General features: G+C 45.8%; 1 protein-coding gene across 1 annotated transcript in view; it reads right to left on the reverse strand.

Moving 5' to 3' along the window:
- LOC142312584 (alpha-2-macroglobulin-like protein 1) overlaps nt 1-20,957 on the reverse strand; it is a 105,437-nt gene that overhangs the window by 42,414 nt on the left and 42,066 nt on the right. Inside the window, exons 8-14 of the mRNA XM_075351573.1 lie at nt 20,813-20,858; nt 17,402-17,422; nt 15,656-15,801; nt 14,526-14,675; nt 6,542-6,685; nt 4,603-4,687; nt 2,119-2,248 (exon numbers count right to left, since the gene is read on the reverse strand). Of these exons, the coding sequence (XP_075207688.1) occupies nt 2,119-2,248; nt 4,603-4,687; nt 6,542-6,685; nt 14,526-14,675; nt 15,656-15,801; nt 17,402-17,422; nt 20,813-20,858 (722 nt within the window). The remainder of the gene's footprint in view (nt 1-2,118; nt 2,249-4,602; nt 4,688-6,541; nt 6,686-14,525; nt 14,676-15,655; nt 15,802-17,401; nt 17,423-20,812; nt 20,859-20,957) is intronic.

Genomic DNA, 20,957 nt, shown 5'->3' on the forward strand with positions numbered 1-20,957 from the left:
GTATATACAAGGATGGAGACATATATACCAGGAGGGACCCAGGAGAGGGACAGTATATACCAGGATGGGAACATACTGTATTTACCAAGAAGGACCCAGGAGAGGGACCGTATATACCAGGATGGGGACATATATACCAGGGGGGACCCAGAAGGGGGACAGTATATACCAGGAGGGGAACAGTATATACCAGGAGGGCCCCAGGAGGGGGACTGTACATACCAGGAGGGGAACAGTATATACCAGGAGGGGGACAGCATATACCAGGATGGGGGGGGAACATATATACCAGGAAGAAGCCCAGGATAAGGTACATTAGAACAGGATGGGGGACATTACTACATAATGGGGGGAGGGCAACCTGTATGTCTTTATAGGATTTAGATCTGACCAACATGTGGGGGGCCAGGACCAAATTTTGCATCGGGGCCCATCGAACTCTAGTTATGCCACTGTTTTTTTTTATACAAAGTGTAAGTGATAACTCTCTTTGGGGGTCTCAGAGCTGGGATTTCCCCTGTTCATAGGAATGGGGGTAAAGAGCCCCCCATTTGAATGGAATGGCAGTCGAGAAGGTATATTACCAGTATTTTCTAAATCAACTTCTTTTATCAGGATTTTATATCCACTTGCTCTTGTTCAATCTCTACTTTTGTCATATTTGGGGAATTTTGGAAACAATTCCCAATTTTTTTTTATTTACATTATTTTCTATTAACAATGGCTGCTTCAAAAGTATTACTGAAAATTAATTGTTAGTATTAATTCTCATTGGGGAGATGCCGATGGAGTCTTAAGGGCGCTTTACACGCTACAATAAATCTTACGATGTGTCGGCGGGGTCACGTCGTAAGTGACGCACATCCGGCATCGTAAGGTACATTGCAGTGTGTAAAACCTCCGTGCAATTGCGATTGAACGAAAATCCGTTCATCGCACGCACGTCGTTCATTCCTCAAAAATTGAACATGCGGTTGTGCAATGTTCCCGAGGCAGCACACATCGCAGTGTGTGACACCCCGGGAACATTGAACGTCAGCTTACCTCCGTCCGCGGCTCCCGCCGGCAATGCGGAAGGAAGAAGGTGGGCGGGATGTTTACGTCCCGCTCATCTCCGCCCCTCCGCTTCTATTGGCCAGCTGCCGTGTGATGTCGCTGTGACGCCGAACGTCCCTCCCACTCCAGGAAGTGGATGTTCGCCGCCCACAGTGAGGTCGTATGGAAGGTAAGTACGTGTGACAGCTTTTAATCGATTTTGCGGCAGAGTCAAAAAAATTTAACGTGCCGCACATACGATGGGGGCAGGTCACATCGCATACAATATCGTATGCGAAATTGAAAGGTGTAAAGAAGGCTTTACAGGTAAGGATCCCTGGGAAAAAGTAAGCAAATTATGTCTCCTTTAGAAGGAAGAAAACTTCCCAATGTCACCCTGGGACAAGGGAACAATCAGCATGCGGTGCAAGAAGGGGTACACCAAGGAAGATGTATAGGTAGGCCGTGAAAACTGGACAAGGAGTCACCAACTAACTCTTTGAACTCCCTAATGTCCCTAGACGGGTCTTTCTACCTGTGCGCCATCATGTACCTAGGCCCTTGCTGACCCTGAACTCATCCTGACTAGTGTATCGGCCAGGGAGACACTAGTCTCACTGCTGTATTAAGATAACATGTGGGAGGTAAGACAAACAGGTGGAGAAAGACACAACAGCTGCAATTAAATGAACACTTCAGCTTCATCAGAGACAGGCTCCATCAAAGTGGTCAGTACAGAAGATCTATAACCGGCATGGAGTAAACCCAGGAGTGGGTATATATAGAGGAAGGGTGTGATGATAAGATGCTGCAGCCGTGATTAAAGCTATGAGTAATCTCAGCCAAAAGGGAAAGAGTCCTTAACCCTTTCGGCATTAAATGAAAGTAAATCCACTCGTACACAAGGTGTAACCTGCGTATGTGACACACTCGTGACACCCCCAGTCTCTCCTATAATAAAACGTAACCATCATGAAAATACAAGGAACATTTATCTACTCGAACCAAAAGATGTTGTTCCCACTATGGAGAAAGCTGGTAAAATTTTAGTAGTGGAAGGCTTATTTTCCTAATGGTGCTTACTCAATAAAGACAAAGAACCAGAGCCAATCCTCAGGGAAATATTTCCGGACCACATCAGTGCTGTCAGGTATCGGAGCTTCAGGTTTCATCTCCTGCGGCCTTTCTGCTGAGGAAATTTGCAAAAGTTGAACTTTAGTGTCAGATCATAAAATGTTAGAAAATCTAAATTCTGCGGCTGCTTTAAATTTATAAGTGTAAAAATCTCAAATTCTTTCTTCTCATTCAAATTTATCTTTTTTTTCTAATTTATATAAAGTTTCATAAAGTTTGATAACTTTATAAATATCATCTTGATTTTTTTTAATATAAGATGCTAGACAATTTTTGGAAACAAATTAATTCTTTGGCTTCTCTTTGGATATCACTTATCTCTTACTAGGTTTTTGCTATGTAATCTGAGGGCAGCGTGATCTAGGGGCAGAGAGCCTGATTCCAGTCATTTACTGGTCTGCTTGGTGCTGTTTTGATAGGACCACTATTTTCTCTGCTGTAGATGTAGCAGTGCTCAAAATGCTGAGCTTCGTATAACCCCACCCACACCACTGATTGACAGCTTCCCGTGTACATTGTCAGCAAGTTGTCAATCAGTGGGGGTTCCGGGAGTGCACCTAAGACGCGAGCGCACACACTGACCCTCCTCTTAAAGCGTGCTATTTCCAGGAAATGACTCTCAGCCTATGGATGAGAGGCACTGTGTATTTAAGGCACCCTCCCATTCAGGGAGGTGCCAGTGCAGCACCTTGTGTTAGTCAGTGTCCTGTCTGTCTAGCTAGGTGACAGGTCCCCTTATCCCTGTCTCCATTACCTATACCTGAGTCTGTCTTCCCATATCCACCTGTCCCTGCCGTGCCCACCATACATGTCCATACCCGCCTGTCCAGCCTGCCTCAGTCATCCCACCTGAGTCCGTCTCCTGTCCTGGGGGTCAGCTGTCACAGTCCCGGTCACTGCCCTGGGAGTGGCACCTGGCGTCCGCCTCGCAGTGGGTGCTTAGTTAAGCCTACTAAAAGGTAAGCCCGTGTCCCCCCCCGTGATCCAGTGGGTTACTAATCCCCTACACTGGCAGCGAGCATTACATGGGATTACACAGATTAGCTGAACTGGCCTGCATGCAACACATAGTACTGTGCTAATTATCTCCTGCTGATAAAACATTGATTGTATTGAAACTACAGAAATTGCTGAGCAAGAGACACATCACTGGAATCAGGCTCTCAGCCCCTACATCACCACTCAAAAAATAAACTATACATGTTTGGTATCTGCATAATTGTACTGAGCTGGAGAATCATATTACAAGGTCATTTTTGCTATATGGTGAACATGGTAAATAAAAATCCCAAAAAACAATTGTAGAATTGAATTTTTTTATTTTTTTTTTGCAATTTCAACGCACTTGGAATTTTTTTTCATGTTCACTATGTTCTAAAATGAATGGTTTCATTTAAAAGTACAACTCATCCTACAAAAATGAAAAGTAAAAAAGTTATGGCTCTTGGAAGGAGGGGAGGAAAAAAGGAAAAAGAAAAAACGCTGCTTCAAATCTGGACAAAAAAGTGCATGGAAATAAAAGGAAAAAAGTATTAAAAAAAATGCAATAATCATTGAAGATTCATATTGCGTGTCGTGGTGCACGAAAATAGGTGGATAAAAAATAATGCTAAAAATACGGCATTTATGATGTGTGCGCACCCTAAGTTGGGTGCAGTTTGTTGCCCAAATCTGCACATCTCTCCTTCTCCCAGCAAAGTCTATGAGAATTCAGCAGCAATATGCGCACATTGCAGAAAAAAAATCTGCAGCATGTCAATTGTTGATGCGTTTTTTCCTGCTTTATGTACTTTATGAAATGTCATTTACAGGCTGCGACTGGAAGGGCTAAAAAAAAGTCCTTCCAGTCGCAGCGTGTAAATGACATTTCATAAAGTCTCATTCTCAAGATGTCCTGGTTATTACATGACATAATATAGAACAACTAATCAGTAAGGGCTATCGTAGGCTGTATAAAAGCCGAGGCAGGGAATGCAGCAGCCACTTTATGGAGGAATCTGGATGGTAAGAGGACGTCACTGCTTCCAGGCATTGGATTTCACAAAAAAACTCATGCCAAAAAAATGCTCAGAAAACACACCAAAAATCCATGCGCTTTTTGGTGCGTTTTCGGAGCAGTTTTTGCCATGCATTTATTTTTCGGTGCCACAAACTGCGTTTTTTTTGGTGCAGAAAACGTCTGCTACTAATCTGCACATACCCTTAAGGGGCTCTACGCTGCAGATTTATGTGTTGAAAATTTGTTAAAAAAAAGGTAACATCATTGGGAATGAGACTTTATGAAATCTCATTTACACGTTGCGACTTTATGGTGCGGATATCACCACGGATTTTACCCATTTCCAATGCTTAATGTAACCTAATAATTTGTGAAACCATCCGACTGTCCTACAGCTCCAAATATCAGCAACAAAGTACAAATACAGCTCTGACCAACAATTTCCGGAAAAAAGCAGGGCTTTGGCTTCTTCGGCGGCTGCTTGATTTGAGTATTTGTCAGTATTTTCAGACCAACCTCCTGTTATAGACAAAGAGGTAGATAAAGGGGAGACATTTAAAGGGACTGTAGGATAAAAACATCTCATGTGTAAACGACAATCACATTAAGGCTGGAATCACACTTGCGAGAGACTCGCATTGCATCACCCGGCACGTCCACACAATCTCCTGACAGGAACAGGATGGCTGCATGTATTTCTATGCAGCTGAGATGCTCCAGTTCTGAGAGCTGCAGGCCGTGCCGGGTGATGCGATGCGATACTCACACGGGACTCTTACAAGTGGGACTCCGACCTAAGAAATATTTTTCAACTAATTAATTTTTTTTTTAAAAGGAACCTGTCACCTGAAATTTCGCTATTAAACTAAAAGAACCCCCTTCTGCAGTTCCTGGACTGCGTTCTAGAAAGGTTCCTCTTGCTACTGGCCCCCTTTTCAGACCTAAATAACAACTTTATAAAATATTACCTTTTGGTATGCGAATGATGTTTTATGGTCACGAGGGCGGGCTGTATTGCGTCCGTTATTCCCCCCTCCTGCCGCTGTTCGCCGTCCCCCAGTGTTGATTGACAGATGACGCCGACGTTCTCCTATTACTCAGTGCTCCTGCGCATGCCCAGTGGCAGTATCGCGGGACTGAACACAGGTCAAATTGAACGCGGCGGTGATCGTATTGCGCAGGCGCGAGATTATGGGCGGATCCTTGAATGGCGCTGGTGATGTCATCAAGGTAAGATTTTATAACGTGTTTATTTAGGTCTGAAAGGGGGGCCAGTAGCAAGAGGAACCTTTCTAGAATGCAGCCCAGGAGCTGCAGAAGGGGATTCTTTTAGTTTAATAGCGAAATTTCAGGTGACAGGTTCCCTTTAAAAAACTAAAGGGGGCTTTACAAGCAACGATATCGCTAATGAGATGTCGTCGGGGTCACAGAATTTGTGACGCACATCCGGCCTCGTTAGCGACATCGTTGCGTGTGACAGCTAGGAGAGACCGCTAACGATCAAAAATACTCACCTAATCGTTGATTGTTGACACGTCATTCCTTTCCCAAATATCGTTGCTGTTGCAGGACGCAAGGTTCTTCGTCGTTCCTGAGGCATCACATATCGCTACGTGTGACACCCCGGGAACGAGGAACAGCACTGTACCTGCGTCTTCCGACAACGAGGTGGGCGTGTCTTTCATGCGGCTGCTCTCCGCCCCTCCGCTTCTATTGGACGCCTGCCGTGTGACATCGCTGTGACGCCGCACGAACCGCCCCTTTAGAAAAGAGGTTGTTCGCCGGCCACAGCAACGTCGCTACGAAGGAAAGTATGTGTGACGGGTGTTAGCGATTTTGTGCGCCACGGGCAGCGATTTGCCCGTAACGCACAAATGACGGGGGCGGGTGCAATCGCTAGTGACATCGCTAGCGATGTCGCTGCATGTAAAGCGCCCTTTAGTACGTAATAAAATGGCACTATCGTAGGCTGCATAAAAGCCGAGACAGAGAATGCAGCAGCCACTTTATGGTAGAATTTGGATGGTGAGAGGACGTCATAGCTTAGCAAAAGACGCAGAGGAGAAAGCCAAAAAATACTGCAGAAACTGGACAGATAGTGTTGAGAGGACAATAGTGAAGACGGTTAGTGTAAGAGGAGAAGAGAATAGTGTCCTATTCATTTTACTGGGCAATTGGAGGCTTTGCAATACTCTTGATTTGATTTAATTTTCCCGAGAAAATTTGGCAAGTCTCAAATTTCACTAATCTTTCGTGTGAAGGCACGCTTACGAACAAGACCAATCAAAGAACACAAAAGTGGGCAAATAAAACAAAAAGTCAAGATGCCGCTAACGGAAGAAGGTGGACGTAGACCGGACTTTTTTTACATACCTGACATAAAGTGGCCATGTCCACAAAATCATTTCTCCACTGTCGGTTAAAATACCAAGGCCACCAACAATCGAAGGGGTTTGGGTCCTCCGATACGATGTCCGGATATCCGCCTCTTACTGAGTCTTGGAACAATTCAAACACCTGGAAGGGGGACATTGTAAAATACATTGTTTTTAATTAAAGGGACCCTGACACATTGAACAAACGGTCCATTGTGCAGGCAGCATGTTGTACGGGGGGTGCTGGAGGAGCTGAGAAGATGAGTACAGGATTGTGGGGCAGATTCAGTGTAAGGCCTCTGTGACGACATGGACTCTCATGGGTTAAAGTTTCTTAACATTCATCCAGACTATTGTTCTTATGTGTGCTAAGTCATGTTTGCTTAGCTATTGCTCTCCAGACTTTTCCAGTAATCATTGTATTGTAGTTGTGTATTGATAATGTAATTACCTTAGTAGCCATTGTCTAGTCGGTGACTTGCCGACTCCATGTAGATATACTGAGTCTTTTTATGCACATCATTTAAATGAACATTATCCATGCAGCTTGAAATTCATCCAATGGGAGAAGCAATCTTGTCCAACCAATCGTGTATCCTAAGGGAAGGTTATGGCTATAAAAGGGACTTCTTTAAGCCACCAGGGTTGATGAAGGTTGATGGATGCTGATGGATCCAGTCTAAGCTCTTTGGAGCTGACTAGAGGATCAGGATATCTTATGGCTTCAATCTAGGGACTCCGGATCCGGTTGGAGACCATATCCACAGCCTAGGGATTTCGACTCCGGCTGCCAGGATTGTAACATCATACCAGGACTACCTAAGGAGGACACTCAGGTTGGGACAGTTCAGTCACCTGTTACAGACTTTGCAGACCTCACACAGCTTCCTAAATCTGGCGTTATTCCAGTCACGGTGGGTGCCCGCCGAAAGCGGGCTGCTGCTGGACTGGAGTAAGCGGCCCTGGAACCTGTGAGTCAAGGACATTCTAAATCCCTGGTGAGCCAGCGGAAGGGTGAGACTCTGTTGCCTGTTACATTTGTGTGTATTGCTGGTTATGTGTTATGTGCCGTTAATTGTTTGGGGATCCAATAAAGTCTAATTATTGTGGTTCCCTCACCCTGTGTTGTCTGAGTAGTGTTACGCCCACGGTTAAGGAGGCCGGCGTTCAGTTGGGATGAGCCCTGAGCCACGCTGTCTTTCTAAAGGCGGCGGGTTTTAGTGGACGAGAGCACCCACTGAGCCCCGTGTCTCCACAATTGGTGGCAGCGGTGGGATACTACTCAGCCTGGTTTACCCAGGGGAGATGCAGTGGACTGGTGTTTTCGGACACCGTCCAGGGCTCAATAACCAGGGAGGCACATAAGCATACCCAGCAGGCCATAGGGGAGGCATTCAGGTTTCGGACGCTGCTATGTCCAACCCCACCAGCTCAGCCATGGGACAAGGACCAGAGAGGAGTTACGACCGCAGCAGTAAATGGATGCTACAGGATCTGTGCCAGATGCGAATTGACTACAGGAACACTGACACTCGGTCAGACTTGATGCAGAAATTAGTCTGTTGGGATGCCCAGAATGATGCAGAGGATGATGAGGACACTGCCGTTGTGGTATCAGAGGAGGTAAACCCTGTATCTCATCCTAGATCCAGTGACAGTCTGGAAACAAACCAAACCCAAGCAGACCGAGTCAAGGAATTGTTTACTGCATTGGGGCCTGAAGCTTCAAGGGAAGAGAGGGCTGGTGTTCTGCAATTTGTGTTTGGATTTCCAATTTCCTCACCATCAGCACCTACCTCCAGGATAGACCACCACCAAGGAAGTCATCTTCGCTACAGGGATGTGCCAGTGTTTAATGATTCCAGCCCTGAGATAGATGAACACTTGCAAAACTTTGAGATGCAAATGCGTATGCACCAGGTGCCCACAGATGAGTGATCCAAATACCTGTGGACAAGCTTGCCGGTCCGGGCCCAGGAGGCTGTCTGATCACTTGGGCCTCAGGACTGCTTGGACTACGGAATTATTAAGGACACTTTGTTGGCCCTTTTTACCATAACACCCGAGAGACATCGCACTAAGTTCCGGACTATGTCTCGCCAGGGTGTCTCGTACGTCGAATTTGGCAGTCAACTCCGACGACACTGTAATCGCTGGCTCAATGGTCGGGCTGCCCACTCCGCTGCTGCCCTCCGGGATGTGATAGTGCTTGAACAGCTGCTGGAGCAGATGGACCCGGAAATCCGAGAATGGGTAGCTGACAGGAAGCCCGACAACCCCAGAGCAAGCAGCGCGATTGGCTGACGAATTTACAGCCAACCGACCCAGCTGGAGGCCCAATAGGCCCACCGATCTGAGGAGGTCCCTCAACCATGGGTCCAAGCGACCCCCAGACTCACGTGCTGGACTAACTCTTTACCCCACAGAAGCCCCAACAAGACAAAAGTTTACCAACAGGGTGGGTGACTTGTCTAACCCACGGCGCTGTTATACGTGTGGGCGCCTTGGACACATGGCCAAAGAGTGTCTACAAAACCGGGGCCCCATGCCTGGAGCCCATCTACCAGTCAACATATGCCGAGATGAACCAACGAGACTTGAGGAATGCTACTCCCGAGAAACACCAATAGCTGAGGAAGTGGTTTATCCAGTCCACACCCTACGGCAGGCCGGACACCGTACACCAGCTAACCTCCATCCCCACATCCAGACGGTCAAGGTCGGTGATATACAGGCTCAGGGACTTCGAGACTCGGGATCTTCCATTACCCTGGTCAGCCCAGATATTGTTCCCACAGAACATCATTTACCTGACCGCCAAGTGACCATCACCCTTGCTGGGGGCCAGCGCTCGAACATCCCTCTGGCACGAGTGCAGTTGGACTGGGGAACTGACCAAGGAGAGGTTGAAGTGGGGCTCATGGACGGCCTCCCCACCCCTGTAATTTTGGGAAATGACCTAGGACAAGGACTATCCAGCCAGTTTGTCACCGCCATCACCCGCAGCCAAGCCAAACACCATCCTGGTGCAGGTCTTTCTTCCTGCCCATCAGAGGAGAACCCAACTCCTCAATCTTCAGCCTCCTCATCAGAGCCAACAAATGTGAGTACGTCAGACCCAACTGTGGCCATTGATTGGGGGGAGATAGATCGTAAGGAGTTCAGGGAAGCTCAACTGTCAGACCCCACCCTAGAGCTTATCCGTAGTGCGGCCGCCCAACCTGGGGGAGGAAATCAGGGGGAGGTATATAGATGGGAAAAAGGCCTCTTATATCGGGAGAAGCCCGCATCCGGCCCAGAAAAACCCTGGACCCGTGTACATCAGCTTGTGGTACCCCGGCAATACCGACCCCAACTATTGCGTTTAGCTCATGATGTTCCTGCTGCTGGGCACATGGGGACCAAAAAGACTCGGGCCCGCCTGCTGCGTAGTTTTTTCTGGCCAAGGGTCACTCAAGAAGTGCAAAAATACAGAGCCTCTTGCCCAGTGTGTCAGCGTATGGGGGGAGCCCCATGCCGTGCCCCACTTCAACCCATGCCCTTGATAGGAGAACCGTTCCAGAGAGTTGCCATTGATATAGTAGGCCCCTTAGCCATCCCCAGCCGCAGTGGAAAAAGATTCATCCTCACCCTAGTAGACTTTGCCACCCGTTACCCAGAAGCCGTTGCCTTAACCTCCATAGATGCAGAGCACGTGGCTCAAGCTCTACTGGACATCTTTAGCCGGGTAGGGTTTCCACAGGAAGTATTGACTGACCAGGGGCACAGTTCCAAAGTGAACTGATTCACACCCTGTGGGAAAAACATGGAGTCCGCCCCATGCGCACAACCCCCTACCATCCTGAAACAAATGGATTGTGTGAGCGCTTCAACAAAACGCTCAAACAGCTCATTAGCCGATATGTGGAGTCCGAGGGGGGGACTGGGAGAAAAACTTGCTGCAGCTCCTTTTTGCTTACCGGGAGGTGCCGCAGGACTCCACTGGGTTCTCTCCCTTTGAATTGCTGTACGGCCGAAAAGTCTGAGGGCCCCTAGAGCTGGTACGAGAGAGTTGGGAGGGCACCTTCCCCACAGAAGAGGTTCCCATACTGGACTATGTTCAAAAGTTTAGGGAAAGGATGAGGCACCTCATGGCGTTAGCCCATGGGAATTTAGAAGTGGCTCAGGAAAGGCAAAAACGATGTTACGACCGCACTGCCCGGCCCCAAGAATTTGCCTGTGGACAGAACAGAAGGTCCTCGTACTAGTACCGGTGCGGAAAAACAAGCTGCAAGCCATGTGGGCGGGTCCATTCACCATTACCAAGAAATGTGGCAATACTGACTACACCGTGTCCCTGGATCGAGCAGGTGTTCATGAGCGTACCTACCACATCAACAGGCTAAAAGCTTATGAGGAACGAGAAGTCACCAATTTAGCAGTTTGCTGTCCAGAGTTAGATGATCCAGAGTTGGACCAGATCCCAGACCTATTAGTGGACTCCAAAAGGGAAATGGGGGTAAAAGATGTATCACTAGTGGAGCAGCTTTGTCCATCACAGAAGCGACAGATATCAGACATACTCGGAACATATGAAACCCTGTTCCCAAGTCAGCCTGGTAGAACCCCCTGGTCCGGCATCATGTCAATATAGGTGCAGCCACCCCACTAAGACAACCCGCCTACCGGATGACCCCTCCTGTGTTGGCAATGATGAAGGCCGAGGTGGATGACATGTTAAATATGGGAGTCATAGTCCCCTCCCATAGCCCATGGGCTGCCAGTGTGGTGTTGGTGCCAAAAAAGGACAAGAGTACTCGTTTCTGTGTGGACTATAGACGGCTCAATGAGGTCACGATTACAGATGCTTACCCCATGCCCCGGGTGGATGAACTACTAGATAGGTTAGGGGGGTCTCGATTTATATCTACCCTCGATTTGAACAAGGGATACTGGCAGATCCCACTCACAAAAGACGCTCAAGAGAAATCGGCCTTCATAACCCCTTTTGGCCTCTTTGAGTTTACCAGCATGCCTTTTGGGATGAAAATGGCCCAGCCACCTTCCAGAGGATGGTAGACCATTTACTAGAGGGATGTCAGGGGTATGCCCAGGTCTATTTGGATGACATCGCTATCTTCAGCGACACTTTGGAAGAGCATCTTCAGCATGTGTCCCAGGTGCTGCAGAGGGTAGCCAAAGCCCAGCTCACCATCCGACCTGACAAATGCCAAATGGGGATGGCCGAAGTGCTATACCTGGGACATCGGGTGGGAAGTGGGTGCATAACAGGTCCGTGCGTTTCTAGGAACCGCAAACTACTATCGAAAGTTTATCCCCAATTACAGTACCATAGCAAAACCGCTCACTGACCTCACAACCAAAAGATATGCCCGTAACCTTATCTGGACCCCAGAATGTGAAACTGCGTTCCTCCAATTGAAAGACCGGCTAGTCCAAAGCCCAGTCTTGACTGCTCCTGACTTCCGTCGCAGATTCATTGTCCAAACAGACGCATCGGACACAGGACTAGGAGCTGTACTTAGCCAAGTGGGGGACAACGGTGAGGAACATCCGATAGCGTACCTCTCCCGGAAGCTGTTGGACCGAGAGAGGGCTTATGAAACCATAGAAAAAGAATGCCTGGCCATAGTCTGGGCCCTAAAAAAATTGCAGCCCTACCTCTATGGCAATGAGTTCACAGTCCTCACTGACCACAATCCATTGAGTTGGCTAAATTGCACTGCCGGGGACAACGGACGCTTGCTCAGGTGGAGTCTGGCATTACAATCTTACAATTTTTCCATCTCCCATAAACAGGGCAAGAACCATGGAAATGCGGATGGGCTTTCCCGACAAGAGGAGAAGGATGATCGGAAGCCTATCATGTCTGGCTAATATTAAGAAGGGGGAGGAATGTGACGACATGGACTCTCATGGGTTAAAGTTTCTTAACATTCAGCCAGACTATTGTTCTTATGTGTGCTAAGTCATGTTTGCTTAGCTATTGCTCTCCAGACTTTTCCAGTAATCATTGTATTGTAGTTGTGTATTGATAATGTAATTACCTTAGTAGCCATTGTCTAGTCGGTGACTTGCCGACTCCATGTAGATATACTGAGTCTTTCTATGCACATCATTTAAATGAACATTATCCATGCAGCTTGAAATTCATCCAATGGGAGAAGCAATCTTGTCCAACCAATCGATGAGGACACAGTGTATCCTAAGGGAAGGTTATGGCTATAAAAGGGACTTATTTAAGCCACCAGGGTTGATGAAGGTTGATGGATGCTGATGGATCCAGTCTAAGCTCTTTGGAGCTGACTAGAGGATCAGGATATCTTATGGCTTCAATCTAGGGACTCCGGATCCGGTTGGAGACCATATCCACAGCCTAGGGATTTCGACTCCGGCTGCCAGGATTGTAACATCATACCAGGACTACCTAAGGAGGACACTCAGGTTGGGACAGTTCAGTCACCTGTTACAGACTTTGCAGACCTCACACAGCTTCCTAAATCTGGCGTTATTCCAGTCACGGTGGGTGCCCGCCGAAAGCGGGGTGCTGCTGGACTGGAGTAAGCGGCCCTGGAACCTGTGAGTCAAGGATATTCTAAATCCCTGGTGAGCCAGCAGAAGGGTGAGACTCTGTTGCCTGTTACATTTGTGTGTTTTGCTGGTTATGTGTTATGTGCCGTTAATTGTTTGGGGATCCAATAAAGTCTAATTATTGTGGTTCCCTCACCCTGTGTTGTCTGAGTAGTGTTACGCCCACGGTTAAGGAGGCCGGCGTTCAGTTGGGATGAGCCCTGAGCCACGCTGTCTTTCTAAAGGCGGCGGGTTTTAGTGGACGAGAGCACCCACTGAGCCCCGTGTCTCCACACCTTCACTTGTCCATTGTTCATGAACTTCTGTCCGTGTTTCCCACGGATTGAACAAGTACCTATTATAGTGTATGGGGCTATTCTCATGTCCATGTTTTTTGCAGACTGGGTGGTCTGCAAAGAAAGTGGAGACATGTCCATGCTTGCTCCGAGTCTATGGGTCCATGAAGCTCACGGACAGCCCACAGATGCCACCCACGTGCATTCCGTGTACTGTCTGTTTTTTATATTGTCACGTGGAGGAGAAGCTTTGTAATTTATGTTAGTATATGAAAAAATCACTGACAAAACACTAATGGTAAAAAATTAGCAAATCCTGATGAAAATCTGATCTAAAACACTGATCAAAATCTGACCCAAAACACTTATCAAAATCTGATCCATAGCATGGATGGAAATCTGATCCATAACACTGGTTGTGATGGTGGTTTGTGTATGTTCAGATGTTGGGAGTGTTGCCTTGTGTGTACATTGCCCTGTCTGCAGGTTAATCACCCCTTGCAGTACTTCTGACCCTAGGTCTGGGGGAGGAGGGCCTGAAATCCACCCAACTTCTTAGCTTACTTGGGGTCAGGCTGAGAAGGACAAGAGACAAGAAAGAAGATTTATCCTCTGTGGGTGAAGCTGGAGCTACAGGCAGCACCCCAGAGAGACTTGGACATTTATCCCATTACTGGACTACTCTACCCTCTGTGTGGTGGATTATTTTATTGACCTTCTGGATTGCATGGAATAAAGGTTCTTTGGATTGTTCACCCATCTCCCGCTCTGTAGATTGTGTGATGAAAATCTGATCCATAACACGGATGAAAATATAATCTAAAAAAACTGATAAAATCTGATCCAAAACGCTGATGGAAATCTGACCCATAACACGGATGAAAATCTCTCTGCCAGGTTATGCGTTCAGAAAAATTGCATGTAAATAATTAAGGTTTCTCGTGCAGATAGTGGAGCCTGATATTAGTTTCCCCCCATGTTTTTCCATTATTCTAGGGCCAATCCCGACCATCTTGTCTTGGTGAGTCCTGCACAGTGGTCACCCCCCAGTAGCAGAGGGATGGGAGCTAAAAGTCGTAGTGTTCATTTGACTCCATCTACTCAACTATGTCTTACCGTTTCTGGAGTTAGCTCCTTGTCTTCATTGTTGATCTGAACGCTTTTATCCACGGCTCGGATTGCACACACAGATCCAGCTGAAGAACATACGGTGAGGACCACCCTATCTTTTGGCAGGACAACTTTTCGGGAAAATTTCAACGAAGCCTGTCAAACCAAGAGACCATAAGCATAAAGGAGTAAGAAACCTGTTGTGAAATCTCAAGACTGTTGTAAAGGTTTACGACTTTACATATTACCAAGAATGTTACAGGTGTAACTTTGAAAGAACATGTCAGAAGTTTGGAACGTTGGGGATCTCAGTACCCGGTTGTCAAAAAATAAGAGCTCCGATTCCCTTCCACAAGTAAGTCTACGAGATCGACTTTGGAGATGGAGGAGAGCAGCAAACGAGTGAAGGCTCCTTCACTTTCATTTTGGCAATCTCAACTCTATCTACAAATGTATGAAGAGCACTTCCTCTCAAATTTATACATAAAAAAACACAAAGAAAACTTTTTGAATTGTCATTTGCCATCAGGATTTTCTTTAACTTTTGACTAAGAATTTTGTCGTCAGAAGCCTAGTCATGGAATAAGTTTCAAGACTCTATCCATAAACTCAACTTTGGTAGAAATATCCAAGAGTCATAATAGATGAAAGACATTGGGACCAAAATAATATGTTTTTTTAGTTATGGTGAGTATCATGGAGCAGTAGTGCACATGATGACCACTCAAGACGGAGTCATATATTCTGAATATCCGGTGGTAACTTGAAGCCACTGATCTGTGAGGTTGCTGCTGGTGTTGGACCTCTACAGATCTAATCCTAGGAATACACCTTGGACAACCCCCTATAGTGACCAAATGTTCTACATTTAGAAGGAGCCTAACTGTTTTGGATTTTATATTCTTAAATCCTATCATCGATATTATGATTTGACTTTGAAAAGTAGAACCTAAAAATATTCTTCAAGGTTCAGGACATGAGACATTTCTTAGATGATGAAAGGATTTTCTACATACGGCTACTTATTTGTCTCAAGCTCCATGAGCCGAACCAAAGACTCCCTCAAAATCCAAGATCTAAAGAAAATGACAATGCATTATACCCCAAAGCAAAGGCAGTCATAGCTAAGGTCTCACCCAATTTGGGAAACACTTTTCCACATTGAAGAACAGTCTGTCCGCAGTCACAGCTCCATCTTTCAGCACCAGGAAGCCCAGCATTTTGGGAGCGGGTCCAAACTCCGATGTGAAAGTGATTGGGACGGTGATAAATCCACAGAGGGCTGGAGACGGAGCGGAGGGTCAACGTTAGATATGTCATCTAACCATCAGTTACTAATAAAACGAGTACTGTGCATTAGTTGGGGACCATTGCGTGAGATCCTGGGCTACTAAATACAATAGTTGGCTGTAAGGGTGCAGGCCAGGAGCTCATGGAAGTAACCATGGCTGGTGACTATGCATCCACATTTTATGACATATAGTATATTTGAAAGAGTTGTCTAGGTCTGTTGTTTTTTTTACTATGGACCTAAGAACTAATAGGCAGGTGGTTGCTAACTACCTGCCTGGTGTGCCCGACGCTGACCTCTGCCGGCTCAGAGAGGTCACACGCCGCTCATGCCGGCAATTCTACGACTTCCACTGATGTCATATCAACAGACCAACTGCTTCTCTTCTGCTCTGTTGATGGAGCACCACCGCCGGAGTCATGATGATTGACAGCTTTCCCCCCAATATCAGTCACACCCCATCAACCAACAGCCTGGCAGAATAATAATAATAATAAGTTTTATTTCTATAGCGCCAACATATTCCGCAGCGCTTTACAATTCAGAGGGGACATGTACAGACAATATGAGACAATACAAAATAACAATATTAAGATACCAGGAGGAGTGAGGGCCTGGCTTGTAAGCTACAGTCTATGAGGGAATAGGGGAGACACAAAAGGTGATGGGGGGGGAAAGCTTGTTATATATGGTCCAGCCATCGATTAAATAGGGTATTCAAAATCAGCTGTATGAACCCGTCGGTGAGAATTTATACCGGTACAGGGGACGAGAACTGAAAGTACATTTTTTGAAGGGCAGAAAGGGACTAGATTAGATCAGGGCCGTGAGGTGATAGGCTAGTCTAAAGAAATGCGTTTTTAGGGCCCGCTTAAAGGTGTGGATGTTGGGATTTAATCGGATTGCTCTTGGTAGTGTGTTCCAGAGCATAGGCGCAGCTCGTGAGAAATCTTGAAGACGGGAGTGGGAGGTTCGAATTGTTGAGGATGTCAGTCTTAGGTCATTAGCAGAGAGGAGGGCACAGGTGGGGTGATAGACAGAGATGAGGGAGGAGATGTAGGGTGGTGCGGAACCGTGGAGAGCTTTGTAATTGAGAGTGATAAGTTTATATTGGGTTCTGAAACGGATAGGCAACCAGTGCAATGACTGGCACAGAGCAGAGGCATCAGTGAAGCGGTTGCAGAGGAAAATGATCCTGGCTGCGGCATTCAGAATGGATTGGAGAGGGGAGAGTTTAGTAACAGGGAGACCAATTAGTAAAGAGTTACAATAATCCAGACGAGAATGAATGAGAGCGACAGTAAGAGTATTTGCAGAGTCAATGGTAAGAAAAGGTCGAATTCTAGAGATGTTTTTGAGGTGGAAGTGACAAGAACGACCAAGTGAACGAATGTGGGGAGTGAAGGAAAGATCGGAGTCAAATATAACCCCAAGACAGCGGGCGTGCTGCTGGGGCGTAATGGTAGAGCCACACACAGAAATGGTAATATTGGGTTTCGGAATGTTAGGAGAGGGAGGAAACAGGAGAAGTTCAGTTTTTGACAGGTTCAGTTTTAGATAGAGGGAGGACATGATGTTGGAGACAGCGGACAGACAATCGGTAGTATTTTGTAATAGTGCAGGGGGATGTCAGGAGAAGATGTGTACAGTTGGGTGTCATCAGCATAGAGATGGTACTGGAAACCAAATCTGCTGATTGTTTGTCCAATAGGGGCAGTGTATAGAGAGAACAGGAGGGGGCCTAGGACTGAACCCTGAGGAACCCCGACCGTAAGGGCAAGAGGAGAGGAAGAGGAGCCGGCAAAGGAACCAGTGAATGAGCGGTTAGAGAGGTAAGAGGAGAACCAGGAAAGAACGGTGTCCTTGAGCCCGATAGAGTGGAGCATAGTGAGGAGGAGCTGGTGATCCACAGTATCGAATGCAGCAGAGAGATCCAGGAGGATCAGCAGGGAGTGGTGACCATTAGATTTAGCTGTTAGTAAATCATTAGAGACTGTAGTAAGAGCAGTTTCAGTAGAATTTAAGGAGCGGAAACCGGATTGTAGAGGGTCAAGGAGAGAATTATCTGACAGATAGCGGATTAGACGGGAGTGGACCAGACGTTCCAGGAGTTTGGAGATGAAGAGGAGATTAGAGACAGGTTTGTAGTTAGCGGCACAATTTTGGTCCAGGGATGGTTTTTTCAGTAATGGGTGTATGCTGGCATGTTTGAAGGAGGAGGGAAAGACACCAGAGGAGAGAGAGAGATTGAATATTTTAGTTAGTTGAGTGGTGACAGCCGGGGTGACAGATTTAAGGAGATGTGAGGGAAATAGTGTCACTGGTGTAGGTAGTAGGGCGAGAAGATGCGAGGAGCCTGGTGACTTCTTCTTCTGTGACCGGATCAAAGCGTGAAAGTGAGCTAGATGTGGTGTAGGAGGGCAGACAATGTGTGGTGTTATGAGGCTGGGAGGACATTTCCTGGCGTATATGGTCAATTTTTTCTTTACAATAATTGGCCAGGTCATCTGCGCTGAGGTTGGTGGTTGGGGCCAGAACTTTTGGTCCTAGGAGGGAATGGAAAGTATCAAAGAGTCGTTTAGGATTGTTGGCTAGAGAGGTGATGAGGGTGTTAAAGTACGCTTGCTTGGAGAGGTGAAGGGCAGCATTGTATGTTTTGAGCATAAACTTATAATGGATGAAATCTTCGGCTAGATTGGATTTTCTCCACAGACGTTCAGGGCACCTGGAGCACCGCTGGAGAAAGCGTGTTTGCAACGTGTGCCGGGGCTGCTGCCGTCTGCGCCGAGTTGCTCTGCGTGTAGCAGGAGCAGCTTCATCTAGGACGCTCTGTAGGGTGTCATTATAATGTTTTACAGCAGAGTCAGGACATGAGAGGGAGGATATTGGGGCCAGTGATGACTGCAACTTCTTCAGAAATTCCTGGTTGTTAATGGCATGTACATTCCTATATGGGAGGTAAATGGGGGCGTCCTGAGTGGGTTGACAGATCTTGACCAAGAATGAAAGCAGGTTGTGGTCAGAGAGTGGGAGGGGGGAGTTAGTGAAATCATGCACTGAGCAGAGACGGGAGAAGACCAGGTCCAGCATATTCCCACCTTCATGGGTAGGAGAGTGAGTTAGTTAGTTGTGAAAGGCCAAGAGAGGAGGTTAGAGATAAAAGATGAGTGGCAGCTGGGGAGATGGGATCATCAATAGGGATGTTAAAGTCCCCCATGACAAGAGTGGGGAGGTCACAGGCTAGGAAATGTGGAAGCCAGGTGGCGAAATGATCCAAGAACTGACTGGTTGGGCCTGGAGGGCGATACACAACTGCTACTTGCAGGGAGAAGGGTCTGTAAAGCCTGACAGTGTGGACCTCAAAAGAAGGGAAGATAAGTGAGAGAACAGGAGGGATGACCTGAAAAGTGCAGTTTGGGGAAAGCAACAGACCAACACCTCCACCTGATCTGTTGTCAAGTCTAGGGGTGTGTAAAAATTGTAGGCCACCATATGAGAGAGCAGCAGCTGCGGTGGTGTCTGACTGCTGAATCCAGGTCTCAGTAAGAGCCAGGAGGTTGAGGGAATTGGAAAGGAAGAAGTCATGGATGAAGGGGAGTTTGTTACATGCTGAGAGTGAGTTCCAAAGGGCACAGTTAAAAGAGACAAAAGGTATGCTGAAGAAGAGCAGCTCTGTTGATGTGAAGCCGCAGAATCATCAGCAGGAGCGGTCCGTGACTGCTCTGAGCTGCTGCCGATGAGCCGATGCTAATTACATACTGTCTACTTTTATTATGCATACTATTGCCCCTTAGTAAATAGCGCTCTCCCTATCCCTTATTGCATACAATTCCCTACCTTTATATGAACAGTATAAGCTCTTATTTCATACAATGTCCTCTCTTTTTATAAAAACAAAAAAATGAGCCAGAGTATGAGATGGTATACATGGAGCTTGTGAGCTCATGTTCACACTGGCCATTAGACAAAGAGAAACCAAGGGAAAAATTGTGAAAACATACCCTGCTGTAACTAAATAAAAGCATAGTGCATATAAACATAGGGTACTTAGTAAACACTGTTTTTGATCAAAAAAAGCATAAAGCTATCCCACCAACGCCAAGGTGTACCCAGTTGGGATAGTACCTACACTCTCTAATATTAAAACCTTACCATGGGTCTAAAATAGGCCTCAATGTGGCTAAGTGTTTACTAAGTACCCTATGTTTATATGCACTATGCTTTTATTTAGTTACAGCAGGGTATGTTTTCACAATTTTTCCCTTGGTTTCTCTTCGTCCTCTCTTTTTATGTAGAGGGCCATCTCTTATTACATATAGTGACCTCCCTATATTTTGTATATCATTGTCCCATAGTATATATTTTATTGTCCCTTTTTAAATTAAGTGCTGTACCTTATTAAATACAGTGTCCTCCCTTATTATTTTAAAGGCTATTCCTTATTATATTTAGCATAAGATTTCCTTTCTTATATACAGCATCCTCTCTTATTATGTATAGCACCATCTTTTACATATAGTGTCCACCTTATTATCCATAGTTCTTTCTCTTATTAGCTATACTTCAGGCAGTGTCTTCCCTTATTATGCATGTCTCTTATTACATAAAATATGCGCCATTAATATTATTTACTGTGTTCACCATTCTGTACATTCTCCAGTATTATTATATATATATATATTATTATATATTATATATATATACACATATATATATATATATATATATATATATATATATATATATATATTAATATAGTAATAATAATATAAAATATATTATATATTAATATAATATATATATTTTTTTATATATATATTATTATATTTTTTATAATATATATATATTATACATTATCCAGCATTATACAGTATTATGTATCATGCCATCTCTAATTACATAAAGTGTTCTTCTTTATTATGTATAATGCCATACCATATTGGATACAGTGTCCTGTCCTATCTTATTTACTATATGCACTTACAGTCGTTTTCGTCCCCTACAATTGTTATTTGTCCATGGAGCATGATCCCATTTTTACCTACAACCTGTAAGGTAACAAAAAAAATAGAAGAATAGATAGTGTAACAAACATAGTAGCCATTCCTGTTTTTATACATACAATAATATAACTACTTTACGTATTC

This window comes from Anomaloglossus baeobatrachus, chromosome 5, assembly GCF_048569485.1.
Source record: "Anomaloglossus baeobatrachus isolate aAnoBae1 chromosome 5, aAnoBae1.hap1, whole genome shotgun sequence".
NCBI classification, from domain to species: Eukaryota; Metazoa; Chordata; class Amphibia; order Anura; family Aromobatidae; genus Anomaloglossus; species Anomaloglossus baeobatrachus.